Source organism: Anomaloglossus baeobatrachus, chromosome 3, assembly GCF_048569485.1.
Source record: "Anomaloglossus baeobatrachus isolate aAnoBae1 chromosome 3, aAnoBae1.hap1, whole genome shotgun sequence".
Taxonomy (NCBI): domain Eukaryota; kingdom Metazoa; phylum Chordata; class Amphibia; order Anura; family Aromobatidae; genus Anomaloglossus; species Anomaloglossus baeobatrachus.
This window is the reverse complement of record NC_134355.1, coordinates 136151368-136167461: the sequence shown is the minus strand read 5'-3', so window position 1 is coordinate 136167461 and position 16094 is coordinate 136151368. Positions and strand designations below refer to the sequence as shown.

The window sequence follows — 16094 nt, the reverse complement described above, 5'->3', positions numbered from 1 at the left end:
GGCAAGGCCCATAAGTTATATATTTTTCCACTCTTTTTATTTATCAATCTCGGCTGAAACAGAAATCTAAAATTGTGAGTAATGTGCACGGTCTACTACTAATGACACATAAGGATGGCAAAAAGCGTTGCAAACAGATCTAGGTCCAATCCAACTTTCCTCCACCAATTATACATTTTGTCACTAAATCATTTATAACCAACAATGTTGTGTACTGAGGAAATCATCCAGCCCTTTTATAAAAGTTGTTACAGTATCTGCCATTACTACCTCTTGTGGTAGGGCATTCCACAGTCTGACTGCTCTAACTGTAAAGAACCCTTTCCTAATTAGCGGCCAGAATCGCTTTTCTTCCACTTGAAGTGAATGCCCCCTGGTCCTTAGTATTGTCTTTGGAAGGAATAAGTCTTGCGCCAGTCCTCTGTATTGGCCACACATGTATTTATATATATATATAAATGAGATCTCCTCTGCGATGTACTCACGGTTTTTCTCTTCTCCCAAAGAGACCAGTTTTTCCAGGACCTTTATGCCTTCTTGAACTGCCAGCAGCTCAGAACTGTTGTTTGGTCTCTTCTTTTCTACAGCTTTCAGATTCTCTACCATGATGGGCGCCAGTGCATGAATATACGGAGTAGAAATAGCTCGATTGGAATGTTGAAAAACTGACAACAGGAGCTGATAGCTTTTAGCCTGAACCTGGGAAATAGAATGCACTTAAGTATTAATTTACTATAGCTATAATTAATATTTATGAAGCAAGACAATAAGGAGGAGTTGTCTAGACTGATAGACAAGCTGATTTAATCGTAGAGTCTGTGCTGCCCTTTTCCTAGTGGTGGTGCAGGGGATTGTAGTGTTGTTTCATTCACTTGAAAAGTGTAGACAGTCCATTACAGCCTGTAAGCTAATGAACAGCCTACAGAGCTTGAGCGACCAGGGCTCCAAGAGTCGGCCTCCCACTGGTCTTCATTTTAAAAGGCTACATAACCCCTTCAAACTAGGTCATACGTGTGCATTTTTAATGTGATATACTTTTTTATGATATTAAAGGGGTTATCCAGGCTTATCACAAAAGTCTTCAGTCATTTTGTGACTGCAGACTTTCTGAATCCTTGCATACATTCATTTGTTTCGAGCAAGGTTGCACACGTCTAGTGGGAATGTGGCTGAAGTATGCATATCCGCGGTCACATCAAATGTACTATAATCTACACCAGAAAGTGGAGCAAATTATAGCTGGAGTAGATTTCTGATGATACGGACATACTGCATACCAATGAGAAGAAACAGCAATGCCGGGATCAGAGCTACAATTTGATTTTACCAAAAATTACAACTGAGCTAATCAGAAAAAGGGAATCAATAAAATCAATTTGAGTAATTGCCCAGCCCTAGGTTACTTATACGATTCTTAGTAGCCGTGAAGGAGGAGGAGCTAGATGCAGAGCTCCTCACATTTATACAGAATCTTATCAGCACTATCATCTCCTATCTCAGTAAGGTAACATTTTATCTTCAATGAACAGATTTTACCAGTGAATTGAGAATTTTAAAAATGAAAGATCAGTCCAGGAGGAAAAAGAGGCAGATTGCTGTGAAATGAATTATTACAAAGTTGCTTATTTTAATGTGTACTATTGAGTTATGAAATAAAAAATTAAAATGACGGTTACTCTTTAAGGCCGAGGCCACACGGGGACTACTGCGATCCTCGCATGACACTCAGCTCACGCTGGCAGTACAGCAGGAGCCGAGTGTCATGCGAGTGTCCCTGCGACTGAGGTCCGATCTTGCAATCGGACCTCAGCTGCAGGGGACGGGCCGGCACTGAGGAGGGAAGGGAGGGATTTATCTCCCACTCTCCTCCATTGCCGGCTTTTGTGATTCTCGCCCTGCACTCGCAGTACACCGATGTACCGCGAGTGCAGTGCGATCTTTCTCTCGCCCCTAGAATTGAATGGGTGCGAGAGAAAGTCTCGCATTACAGTCGCAGCATGCTGCGATTGTTTTCTCGGTCCGATTGGGGCAGAGAAAATAATCACTCGTGGGTGTTGACACACAGGCTAATATTGGTCCGAGTGGAATGCGATATTTTATCGCATTCCACTCAGTCCGATTTTCATGCCATGTGGCTTAGGCCGTAGTCTTATTCTCTCTGCAGCGGCTCACATTCAGTCATCAGAGCAGTGTTGTGAATGGTAGCAGTCAGCGCTCTGTAATCACTCCCTCTGCATCTTGATTTGATTGACAGACAGCTCTGTGCACACACACTGCAGAGCAGGATGTCAGTCAAGGAGCAGGGGGACATGATTGGGATTACAGAGCATTTTAATATTTAATATAGCTTGGTCTCCTTTACTCCATGAAGTTTTCCAGGAGCAGATAGGTCATCTTTAAACAGCATATTATTTTAGAGAGGTAATAAATAGCCCATAAGTGATGATTAGTATGTGTAAAATAGTGAAAGGAGAAGGATTCAAGTTCTCTCACCAACGGGTCACTGGATGTAATGGCTGCTTTGAACTTGTTTATACACCCGGTCTGTAATGCCTGCACACCAATGATCTCTGTGCTTGCAGACAGCAGGAAAAGTACAACAGATGTCAGTATGCTGATCTCATCCAATGTATGGCTGGAGTCACCTACAATGCACAAAGCAAGAAAAAAATGGGAGAAAAATATACCTAAAGAAAGCACAAAAGCTAAAAACAAAAAATTAGGGATGCTACCAATTAATTGGGCATTCCTTTCTAGTAAAGTGATAGTATGTTGCTAGGTTATGCCATAACTTGATAGTCCCTTTGGGACTCCATAAATTCTGAAACTAAAAGACCTGCAGCACTGCGCCTCCATCTAAGGCTGGGGACACACGAGTGTATGACATATGATGTGAGAGAATCGGATGCGTTCTGCTAATGACCCTCAGTCCCTGCCCTGCTGTGAGCATGAGCCGAGAGTCATTATATTGTGATACCATGCTGCGATTGAATCACAGCTGGGGAGGAGAGGAGGGACTAATCCCCCCATCTCCTCCATAATCAGCTGATGTGATTATCGCACTGCACTCTGGTGTCTTCCGAGTGCAGTGTGATGTTTCACTCGCAGCCATAGACTTGTATGGGTGCGAGTTAATACGGATCGGATTCCACCCACAGCATGCTGCAATTGTTCTCTTCGTCCAATTAGGGCTGAAAAAAAAAAAAAAAAATCGCAGATGCAAATGACCCCATAGAGTAACATGGGTACGCGTGGAATGCAAATTTTTTTATCGCATTTCACTCGGCCAGTTTTATTTACTCGCCTTGTGTCCTAGCCCTTACTCATAGATGCTCTCGGCCACTGGGCTGTGTACAGAATTACAGTAGACACTATTCACTTATATGGAGCCTGCTGCAGTTTCCTGTATAACAAGTGCTGGAGAGGTGCATTGTAGGGTAAAAGGGGACTACAGACCTAGACCGTTCATTCTTAAATCTAGTGAGACTCCCTGAGGGCAGACCCCCATCGATGATAAATTGATGGCATATTTTAGTTCTATGACTTGACCCATGAATAATTACTTATCTGTTATCAACTAAGTGATCTACCGAGATGCTTAATTCCCTTCACTGGTGACCCTCGTTTCTTACCAGTCTGTGGATGCTCCAGCACAGATGCTAAAGTGCTACGGATCAGATCTGTCCACTTCTTCTGAGTTTTTTCTGTCTTGGCCAGTGATGAAGTCACAATGGTTTTTATAGCTTGTAAGCAAGCACTAACTGGCAATGGCATCTGATTATCTGAAGATTTTATCGCAGTCTCCCTCAAGACCTTTGTTACCAAGTAAAGGATGGTAGGCAGTACTGTCATACAGCCTGAAAAAGAGCGATTAAAAAACAAATAGACACATTACATATATGTCTAAATATATTACATTGTATTTTCTTTACTTTTTTTAAATTTACAGAGGGTAATGGATCCTTATAAAGACAAAAGCAACACTCCCCTTGTAATCTGTCCCCTGCCGCAGCGCTACCACTCCAACATGACCAAAGTGATGATGCCCTGCCCAGTAATCACAGGCCCTGCAGTCAATCAGTGGTCAGGTAAATGGATGGCGGAAAGTCATCACTTCCTGTCCCAGTGGAGTGCATCAGTACTAAAGCAGGTGGGGGGGGGGGGGGGTTAACATTGTTTTTGCCTATAAACATTAAAGGGTACTGAAGAAGGGAATTTTGTTTACTTACCATAAATTCCTTTTCTTCTAGCTCCAATTGGGAGACCCAGACAATTGGGTGTATAGCTTCTGCCTCCGGAGGCCACACAAAGTATTACACTTAAAAGTGTAAAGCCCCTCCCCTTCTGCCTATACACCCCCCGTGCATCACGGGCTCCTCCGTTTTGGTGCAAAAGCAAGAAGGAGGAAACTTATAAATTGGTCTAAAGTAAATTCAATCCGAAGGAAGTTCAGAAAACTGAAAACCATTCAACATGAACAACATGTGTACACAAATAACAACAGCCCGAAGGAAACAGGGGCGGGTGCTGGGTCTCCCAATTGGAGCTAGAAGAAAAGGAATTTACGGTAAGTAAACAAAATTCCCTTCTTCTTTGTCGCTCCATTGGGAGACCCAGACAATTGGGACGTCCAAAAGCAGTCCCTGGGTGGGTAAAATAATACCTCGTAATAGAGCCGTAAAACGGCCCCTTCCTACAGGTGGGCAACCGCCGCCTGAAGGACTCGCCTACCTAGGCTGGCATCTGCCGAAGCATAGGTATGCACCTGATAGTGTTTCGTGAAAGTGTGCAGGCTCGACCAGGTAGCCGCCTGACACACCTGCTGAGCCGTAGCCTGGTGCCGCAAAGCCCAGGACGCACCCACGGCTCTGGTAGAATGGGCCTTCAGCCCTGAGGGAACCGGAAGCCCAGAAGATCGGTAAGCTTCGAGAATTGGTTCCTTGATCCACCAAGCCAGGGTTGATTTGGAAGCCTGTGATCCTTTACGCTGGCCAGCGACAAGGACAAAGAGTGCATCCGAGCGGCGCAGGGGCGCCGTACGAGAAATGTAGAGTCTGAGTGCTCTCACCAGATCTAACAAGTGCAAATCCTTTTCACATTGGTGAACTGGATGAGGACAAAAAGAGGGTAAGGAGATATCCTGATTGAGATGAAAGGGAGATACCACCTTAGGGAGAAATTCCGGAACCGGACGCAGAACCACCTTGTCCTGGTGAAACACCAGGAAAGGGGCTTTGCATGACAGCGCTGCTAGCTCAGACACTCTCCGAAGTGATGTGACTGCTACTAGGAAGACCACTTTCTGCGAAAGGCGTGAAAGAGAAATATCCTTCATTGGCTCAAAAGGTGGTTTCTGAAGAGCCATCAGTACCCTGTTCAGATCCCAGGGTTCTAACGGACGCTTGTAAGGAGGGACTATGTGACAAACCCCCTGCAGGAACGTGCGTACCTGTGGAAGTCTGGCTAGGCGCTTCTGAAAAAACACAGAGAGCGCTGAGACTTGTCCCTTAAGGGAGCCGAGCGACAAACCCTTTTCCAATCCGGATTGACGGAACGAAAGAAAAGTGGGCAAGGCAAATGGCCAGGGAGTAAAACCCTGATCAGAGCACCAGGATAAGAATATCCTCCACGTCCTGTGGTAGATCTTGGCGGACGTTGGTTTCCTAGCCTGTCTCATAGTGGCAATGACCTCTTGAGATAACCCTGAAGACGCTAGGATCCAGGACTCAATGGCCACACAGTCAGGTTGAGGGCCGCAGAATTCAGATGGAAAAACGGCCCTTGAGACAGCAAGTCTGGTCGGTCTGGTAGTGCCCACGGTTGGCCCACCGTGAGATGCCACAGATCCGGGTACCACGACCTCCTCGGCCAGTCTGGAGCGACGAGGATGGCGCGGCGGCAGTCGGACCTGATCTTGCGTAACACTCTGGGCAACAGTGCCAGAGGAGGAAACACATAAGGGAGTTGAAACTGCGACCAATCCTGAACTAAGGCGTCTGCCGCTAGAGCTCTGTGATCTTGAGACCGTGCCATGAATGCCGGGACCTTGTTGTTGTGCCGGGACGCCATTAGGTCGACGTCCGGCATCCCCCAGCAGCAACAGATCTCTTGAAACACGTCCGGGTGAAGGGACCATTCCCCTGCGTCCATGCCCTGGCGACTGAGAAAGTCTGCTTCCCAGTTTTCTACGCCCGGGATGTGAACTGCGGATATGGTGGAGGCTGTGGCTTCCACCCATAGCAGAATCCGCCGGACTTCCTGGAAGGCTTGCCGACTGCGTGTTCCGCCTTGGTGGTTGATGTATGCCACCGCTGTGGAGTTGTCCGACTGAATTCGGATCTGCTTGCCTTCCAGCCATGGCTGGAACGCCTTTAGGGCAAGATACACTGCCCTTATCTCCAGAACATTGATCTGAAGGGAGGACTCTGGCTGAGTCCAGGTACCCTGAGCCCTGTGGTGGAGAAAGACCGCTCCCCACCCTGACAGACTCGCGTCCGTCGTGACCACAGCCCAGGATGGGGGCAGGAATGATTTCCCCTTCGACAATGAAGTGGGAAGAAGCCACCACCGAAGGGAGGTTTTGGCTGCCTGAGAGAGGGAGACGTTCCTGTCGAGGGACGCCGACTTCCTGTCCCATTTGCGGAGAATGTCCCATTGAAGTGGACGCAGATGAAACTGCGCAAAAGGAACTGCCTCCATTGCTGCTACCATCTTCCCTAGGAAGTGCATGAGGCGCCTCAAGGGGTGTGACTGACCTTGAAGGAGAGATTGCACCCCTGTCTGTAGTGAACGCTGTTTGTCCAGCGGAAGCTTCACTATCGCTGAGAGAGTATGAAACTCCATGCCAAGATATGTCAGTACCTGTGGCAGCCAGGCGTCGCAAAAGCGGGAGAGCCTGCCACCGACCGAGGATGCGGTGTGAAGAGGCCGAAAGTCATGAGGAGGCCGCTTTGGGAGCGGTTCCTCCGGCGGTCTTTTTAGGACGTGGCTTAGACCGCCATGAATCGGAGTCCCTCTGACCCTTCTGTGGCCTGTTGGACGAGGAGAATTGAGACCTGCCCGCGGGCCGAAAGGACCGAAACCTCGATTGTACCTTCCGTTGTTGAGGTCTGTTTGGTTTGGACTGGGGTAAGGAAGAGTCCTTTCCCTTGGATTGTTTAATGATTTCATCCAATCGCTCACCAAACAGGCGGTCGCCAGAAAATGGCAAACCGGTTAAGAACTTTTTGGAAGCAGAGTCTGCCTTCCATTCACGTAGCCACATGGCCCTGCGGACTGCTACCGAATTGGCGGAAGCCACCGCCGTACGGCTCGCAGAGTCCAGGACAGCATTAATGGCGTAGGACGCAAACGCCGACGCCTGAGAGGTTAAGGACACCACCTGCGGAGCAGAGGCATGTGTGACTGCATTAATCTGCGAGTGACACGCTGAGATAGCTTGGAGTGCCCATACGGCTGCGAATGCCGGAGCAAAGGACGCGCCGATAGCTTCATAGATGGATTTCAACCAGAGCTCCATCTGTCTGTCAGTGGCATCTTTGAGTGAAGCCCCATCTTCCACGGCAACTATGGATCTAGCCGCCAGTCTGGAGACAGGAGGATCCACCTTGGGACACTGAGCCCAACCCTTGACCATCTGAAGAAGAGCATCGGCTCGCTCGGGGGGCGGAGATGTTCTGAAGAATCGAGTCGGAGGACGAGAGCTGAACTCTATCCTGTAACCGTGAGACAGAATGTCTCTCACCCAACGGTCTTTCCTTCGCACAAAGCATAAAAACTGAGGAGCCCGTGATGCACGGGGGGTGTATAGGCAGAAGGGGAGGGGCTTTACACTTTTAAGTGTAATACTTTGTGTGGCCTCCGGAGGCAGAAGCTATACACCCAATTGTCTGGGTCTCCCAATGGAGCGACAAAGAAATACCCATTTTCAGCCAGATATCATGGCAAGTCTTAAACTATTTGATATGTCACCAATCTCGTCCAGTATCTTGGAAGACATACCTTCTGGTGAGCACAAAGTAGGGAGATCAGCCAATATAGTCACTGTAGATGCCACGAGACGAGCACTCTCTTCTGAAAGCTGCTGATGTCTATTGATGACATGACTCGGAGAGTCTGACACTTTCGAGCTGAGCTGCGGTATGTGTCGTACCAGGATGAACATTAGCAGCTCCATGGCAGCAAAGACCAGAGACTTTCCTGGGACTAAGGCTCCGCTTTCTTCACCTTCACCCAAAAGTATCTGTGTTTCCTTTTCACTTGTGTCATCTTTATCTGTAGAGAAATATCAGAAATAATTCAAGCACTATAACGGATGTCACTAGTCAATGCTGAGTGATCAGCGGTATAAAGGGAAAGTTGGGCAGAACAGTAAAGCTAACGATGATCTTACTTTGAGCATTTCTTTGCTCCTGTAGTTTGTCGTGTGCGGCTCGTACAATTTGCTGCACCACAGTAGTGACAAGCAATTGGACAGAAATTGGATTACAGGTCAGTAGTAACCGATGTAGGACATTTAGAAGTTCAACTCCAATGACCTAGAAGAAGCATAGGAGACATAAGCATATTTCTATCACATTTATACATACCATGAGCATGGATAATACGAGACACTAGGAGAATTTATCAAAAACAGCATTTCATACACCGGCCTCAAACAAATACCCCACTGGAATGAGATGCATTGTTAGTACTTTAATCAATGGAAGTTCAGGGGCTGAGACCGCGATCATTCAACAAAAAGAAAAGTGCCTTTTGGACTGTCCTCATAAACGTTAGATTGGAGGTGGATCTTCTCACATCATGGTGAACCACCATAAAGAAAAAAAAAAAAATCAAGCTAAGTCCTGAGTCTGTTGAGTTCAAGTCGGGAGACTCGGGGTTGATCTGGGCATCTCGGCTACTCAGTCCCTGAATGTTAGACGTTTTAAATACCCACAAAGGTCTCCACAGTGCGGCTCCCCCCTACATCACCACCCTCTTCTCTGTCTATCACCCTACCCGTTCTCTACGCTCTGCAAATGACTTTCGACTAACATCCACACTAATCCGAACCTCCCACTCCCGCATCCAAGACTTCTCCCGAGCTGCACCAATCCTTTGGAACACTCTACCCCAAGAAGCTAGGATGAATCACAACTTAATCAGCTTCAGACGCTCCATAAAAACGCATCTTTTTAGGGTGGCCTATCACACTCCCTAGCCAAATTGAATTTGCATAACTCCACATCAAACTCCACTGCACCCAAATGCATCTTAAAGTTCTGGCCAACTGGTTAAGGGATCCCTTATCTATCCCCCATTTCGGGATTGTCATTGTAAATAAGCACTTGCACTTGTTTCCACCCCCCATCTCATTGTAGATTGTAAGCTCTCACGAGCAGGGTTGTCTCTTTTTTTCCTTATTTTAATCATTGTATTTTCTATAACTGTCATTTGTTTGTATGAGACCTCCTGAATTGTAAAGCGCTGAGGAATATGTTGGCGCTATAGAAATAAAGATTTACTAATATTAAATAGGCCTTAGGCTATGTGCCCACTGAGGTTTTAGGAAGTTTTTGACACTGTGTATTTTCAGTGCGGTAAAAACGCAGCATATTAGGCTATGTTCACACAAGGTATTTTGGCTCAGGTTTCTTCTGCAGCAAAAACCTCAGGGTTTGCCAGGAAATAACCTGTGGTTTTGCACTTCCTTTTTGATTTGTATGGGCAAAAAAAAAAAAAAAATACGGTGAAATCACAGCAAAACCGCGGTAAATATGCTACAAGAATTGACAAGCTCATTCTTTCAAAAATGCAGTAAAAACCAAGGAGGATGACAGAACAGTCAGGGAAAAAAACGCAGGTGTGTGTGTGCATGAGATTTCAGGAATCTCATAGACTTTGCGGGGACTGTGAAGGCAGCTTTTATTAGCATGGATTTACATAAAACCAAGGCAAAAACCATGCTAAAAAAACTCAGCAAAAATGCCCTGTGTTAACATAACCTTATAGTTCCAACAAAGTAAAGGGGATTTGTAGAAATCCCAAGCTCCCTATGACCTACAGTACATGTCCTACAGACGGTACATACCCTTCAACAGTCAGCGTCCCCTAAAATCTAGCATAAAGTGACGAGCTACTGCAAATTATTACAAATTAGTTTTGAGATTATATATATATATATATATATATATATATATATATATTATATTATTATATATATATATATATATATATATATATATATATATATATATATATATATATATATATATTATATTATATTATTATATATATATATATATATATATATATATATATATATATATATATATATATATATATATATATATATATATATATACACACCGTGTTTTTCCAAAAATAAGACACTGTCTTGTATTTTTTATGCCCCCCAAAAAAGCACTAGGGCTTATTTTTGGAGGAGGTCTTATTCTTGGGGAAACAGTTGGGGGTAAGTTTACCCCCCAAAAAAGCTGACCCCCCCCACTTTCCAGGAGACTCATACTCACCAGACCAGGACGTCTGCGTGGTTCCCAGGTCCTCCTGTGATCTCCGGTCGGTGCTGCACCCGTCCTACCCTGCTGCTAGCTGACACACTGACACACACAGCAGATCCCAGACACACACAGCAGATCACACACACACAGCAGATCCCAGACACACACAGCAGATCACAGATATACACAGCAGATCACAGGCACACACAGCCGATCACAGATACACACAGCCGATCACAGGCACACACACACAGCGGATCGCAGATATACACAGCCGTTCACACACATCTGATCGCAGGCACACACAGCCGATCAGATACACACATCCTATCACAGGCACACACAGCCGATCACAGATACAAACATCCGATCACAGGCACACACAGCCGATCACAGATACACACAGCCGATTGCAGACACACACAGCCGATTGCAGACACACACAGCAGATCACACACACACACATCACATCACATCCAGCACTTATGGCAGCAGGGAATGAAGCAAGTCACGTGTCCTGTTCGTCGCGCTGCACCGCACTGCCTCTCAGGATTCTCCCGGCGAGAAGAGATCGGTGTCACCGGATGAGGTGAGTGTGTATGCGATCCGATGTGTGTGCGATCCGATGTTTGCGTGTGCGATTTGATGTTTGCGTGTGCGATCTGATTATGTGTGCGACCTGACTGTGTGCGATCCGATGTTTGTGTGTGTGATCTGATTGTGTGTGTGTGTGTGTGTGTGTGTGTGTGTGTGTGTGTGTGTGTGTGTGTGTGTGTGTGTGTGCTGATGTGTGCGATCACTGCAGGTCCTGCTGCTCGGCGTCTGGTGAGTGTAATTGCCGGGTGCCGCTGTCTATAATGAAGTGTCCTGCAGTATCTGTAACCTGTTTAGCTGCACGGACACTTAATTATTGATCCGGGACTAGGGCTTATTTTCGGGGGAGGGCTTATATTGAAGCCTTTCTCCGAAAATGCTGAAAATCCCTGCTAGGGCTTATTTTTGGGGGAGGTCTTATTTTTGGAAAAACACGGTGTATATATATAAAGAGAATTTTGTTACTTACCGTAAATTCTTTTTCTTATAGTTCCGTATTGGGAGACCCAGACCATGGGTGTATAGCTTCTGCCTCCGGAGGACACACAAAGTACTACACTTAAAAGTGCAGCTCCTCCCTCTGAGCTTATACACCCCCTGGTAGCCAGTCCTAGCCAGTTTAATGCAAAAGCTGAAGGAGAATAGCCACCCACAAGTAGAACCGAGTAAGAACCGGAACAACCGAAGACTCTGTCCACGACAACAGCCGGTGATAACACACGGAACAAGAAAATTGCCAACAGGCAACAGGGAGGGAGCTGGGTCTCCCAATACGGAACTATAAGAAAAAGAATTTACGGTAAGTAACAAAATTCTCTTTTTCTTTATTGTTCCTTTGGGAGGCCCGGACCGTGGGACGTTCCAAAGCTGTCCCTGGGTGGGAATAAACAGAAAAAAAACTAAGAAGTAGGCGGAGCCTAACTTCACAAGTGGGCGACAGCCGCCTGAAGGATGCGTCTGCCCAAGCTCGCATCTGCCGAAGCGTGAGCGTGCACTTGGTAGTGCTTCGAAAAGGTATGCAGGCTAGTCCAAGTGGCAGCCTGACAGACTTGTTGAGCCGTAGCCTGGTGCCTAAAAGCCCAAGAGGCACCGACAGCTCTGGTCGAGTGTGCTTTGATCCCCGGCGGGGGAGGCACCTGAGTACTCTGGTAGGCGTCCGAAATGGTCGATCTAATCCAACGGGCCAAGGTCGGCTTAGAAGCAGAGAGACCCTTGCGCCGCCCTGTGGTTAGCACAAAAAGAGAGGTGCACCGCCTAAGCGCAGCGGTGCAAGACACACAGATCCGGAGAGCACGCACCAGATCTAGAGTATGCAGCGCTTTCTCAAAGCGATGAACAGGGGCCGGACAGAAGGAAGGCAAGGAAATATCCTGGTTAAGGTGGAAGGGAGAGACCACCTTAGGAAGAAAGTCCGGGGTCGGAAGGAGAACTACCTTGTCTTGGTAAAAAAAACAAAAAAGGTGACTCCGAGGAGAGCGCAGCCAAATCAGAGACTCTCCTGAGAGAAGTTATGGCAACTAGAAAGGCCACCTTTTGAGAAAGACGATACAAAGAAACCTCCCTAAGGGGCTTGAAAGGGGGTTTCTGCAATACCGTGAGGACCAAGTTAAAGTCCCAGGGATCCAAGGGCCGCCGATAAGGCGGAATGATGTGAGACGCACCTTGCATGAAGGTGCGGACCTGAGCCAGCCGGGTGAGACGCCGCTGGAACAGCACTGATAGAGTTGAGACTTGTCCCTTGAGAGAGTTGAGGGACAGTCCTAGCTGCAGACCGGACTGTAAAAAAGACAGAAGGGTCGGCAACGAGAATGGCCAAGGAGAATGGCCGGAAGAGCGACACCAGGACAGGAACATTTTCCAAGTCCTGTGATAGATCTTGACGGAGGAAGACTTACGGGCCCGAGTCATAGTGGAGATGACTTCAGGAGGAATACCAGAAGCCGTCAAAATCCAGGACTCAAGAGCCACGCCGTCAATTTGAGTGCCGCAGAATTCGGGCGGAAAAACGGACCTTGCGAGAGCAGGTCTGGACCGTCCGGAAGATGCCACGGCATCTCCACGGACAGTTGGAGCAGGTCCGGATACCAAGCTCGCCTGGGCCAGTCCGGTGCAATGAGGATGACTCGACGGCCCCCCATTCTGATCTTGCGCAGGACTCTGGGCAAGAGAGCTAGAGGGGGAAACACGTAGGACAGACGAAACTGGGACCAGTCTTGAACCAGAGCGTCCGCGGCGAAGGCCTGAGGATCGTGGGAGTGAGCCACGTAAACCGGAACCTTGTTGTTGTGACGGGATGCCATTAGGTCCACGTCCGGAGTGCCCCACTTGCGGCAGATTGACTGAAACACTGCCGGGTGCAGGGACCACTCGCCACCGCCCACGGATTGACGGCTGAGATAATCTGCCTCCGAGTTTTCTACGCCAGGGATGTGGACTGCGGATATGGTGGACTTGAAGTCCTCCACCCATTGAAGAATGCGTTGGACCTCCAACATTGCCAGGCGGCTGCGTGTCCCGCCTTGGTGATTGATGTAGGCAACCGCTGTCGCGTTGTCTGACTGGACTCGAATGTGCCTGCCCGCTAACAGGTGGTGAAAGGCTAGGAGAGCTAGAAGCACAGCTCTGGTTTCCAGCACATTGATTGAAAGGGCTGACTCGGACGGAGTCCAAGTGCCCTGTGCTCTGTGGTGGAGATGTACCGCTCCCCAGCCGGATAGGCTGGCATCCGTGGTGAGAATAACCCAGGACGGAGTCAGGAAGGAGCGCCCTTGGGACAGGGAGAGGGGTCGAAGCCACCACTGAAGAGAGCTCCTCGTCCGTGGCGACAGAGCCACTAACCTCTGTAAGGAGGAAAGCCGCTTGTCCCAACAGCGGAGAATGTCCAGCTGCAGAGGACGCAGATGGAACTGGGCAAAGGGAACCGCCTCTATGGAGGCCACCATTTGACCCAGCACCTGCATCAGGCGCCTGAGGGAATAACGGCGGGGCCTCAGGAGAGAGCGCACCGCTAGCCGGAGAGACTGCTGTTTGATTAAGGGCAACTTCACAAGTGCCGGCAAAGTCTCGAACTGCATCCCTAGGTACGTGAGACTCTGGGTCGGAGTCAGAGTGGATTTGGGAAGATTAACAATCCACCCGAATTGGGCTAAGGTGGCGAGAGTGAGCGAAACACTCCGCTGACAGTCTGCGCTGGATGTACCCTTGACCAGAAGGTCGTCCAGATAAGGAAGCACTGCTAACCCCTGGAGGTGCAGGACCGCAATCACTGCCGCCATGACCTTGGTGAATACCCGAGGGGCCGTGGCTAACCCGAAGGGGAGAGCCACGAATTGGAAATGATCCTCTCCTATCGCAAAACGTAACCAACGCTGATGTGACACTGCGATTGGCACATGTAGATAGGCATCTCTGATGTCGATGGACGCCAGGAACTCCCCATGGGTCATAGAGGCAATGACTGATCGCAGAGACTCCATGCGAAAATGCCGCACCCGGACATGCTTGTTGAGAAGCTTGAGATCCAGGATGGGCCGGAAGGTACCATCCTTTTTTGGAACTTGGAAGAGATTTGAGTAAAAACCTCTGAACCGTTCCTGAGCGGGAACTGGGACAATCACTCCGTTTGCCTGCAAGGACGCCACGGCCTGCGAGAAGGCGGCGGCCTTGGAGCAGGGGGGAGTTGAGAGAAAAAATCTGTTTGGAGGGCTGGAAGAGAATTCTATCCTGTAGCCGTGAGATATGAAGTCTCTTACCCACTGATCGGAGACTTGCTTTAACCAAGCGTCGCCAAAGTGGGAGAGCCTGCCACCGACTAAGGACGTGGCTGGAGCGGGCCGAGAGTCATGAGGAAGCTGCCTAGGTGGCAGAACCTCCTGCGGTCTTCTGCGGACGCGCTTTTGGGCGCCAGTTGGATTTCTGATCCTTGGCGGAGTTAGCGGACGAGGCGGAAGGCTTAGAGGATGACCAGTTGGAGGAACGAAACCTCGATTGATTCCTACACAGGGTGGGTTTCCTGGTCTTGGTTTGTGGCATGTAAGTACTCTTCCCGCCAGTAGCTTCTTTAATGATTTCATCCAGCTGTTCACCAAACAGCCGTGAACCAGCAAAAGGGGATTAGCTGAAGCCACCGCAGTGCGGTGAGCAGCCTCTAGCATGGCAGACATGGCATAGGATGAAAAAGCTGAAGCCTGAGCAGTTAAGGTAACCATCTCAGGCATAGATTCCTTGGTGAGGGAATGCATCTCCTCTAGAGAAGCAGAGATGGCTTTGAGAGCCCACACTGCTGCAAAAGTCGGGGAAAACACGGCCCCCGCAGCTTCATACACAGATTTGGCCAGAAGGTCAATCTGACGGTCAGTGGAATCCTTAAGTGAGGTGCCGTCAGCCACCGACACAACGGTCCGGGCTGATAGCCTAGACACCGGAGGGTCTACCTTTGGGGAGTGAGACCACTCCTTGACCACCTCAGGTGGAAAGGGAAACCGGTCATCAGAACCATGCTTTGGAAAGCGTTTGTCAGGGCAGGCCCTGGGTTTGGTCACAGCGGTCTGAAAACTGGAGTGGTTAAAGAACACACTCTTCACTCTCTTAGGCGAGGTAAACTGATGTTTTTCTGCCAAAGAGAGTTGCTCCTCTGACACTGGCGGATTGAGATCCAGCACAGAATTAATAGAAGCAATCAAATCACTAAGATCTGAGTCACCCTCAGAGAAATCGATGGGATACATAGCCTCCGAGCCCCCAGTGAGGGCATCCTCCTCATCTTGAGAGTCAGCTCTTGAGACAGAGCCGTGGGATGGGGAGGGGGGGAAACCATGCGCCTTCTCTTAGAAGGACGGGGTCTGGGATCAGATGATGAATCCTCCGTGAGCTCCGATGGACGGAGGTCAGAAGATAGGAGTCCTCTGTCAAGAGTATTAGAGGCACCCTGTGAGGGAGGCTGATGCATATTCATCAAAGTCCTGGACAAAAGTCCCATGGACTCAGCAAATGACTGGG

General features: G+C 48.5%; 1 protein-coding gene across 1 annotated transcript in view; it reads right to left on the bottom strand.

Moving 5' to 3' along the window:
* HEATR5B (HEAT repeat containing 5B) overlaps nt 1–16094 on the bottom strand; it is a 178140-nt gene that overhangs the window by 14801 nt on the left and 147245 nt on the right. The window contains exons 31-35 of the mRNA XM_075339495.1: nt 8393–8537; nt 8002–8274; nt 3633–3857; nt 2494–2645; nt 486–699 (exon numbers count right to left, since the gene is read on the bottom strand). Of these exons, the coding sequence (XP_075195610.1) occupies nt 486–699; nt 2494–2645; nt 3633–3857; nt 8002–8274; nt 8393–8537 (1009 nt within the window). The remainder of the gene's footprint in view (nt 1–485; nt 700–2493; nt 2646–3632; nt 3858–8001; nt 8275–8392; nt 8538–16094) is intronic.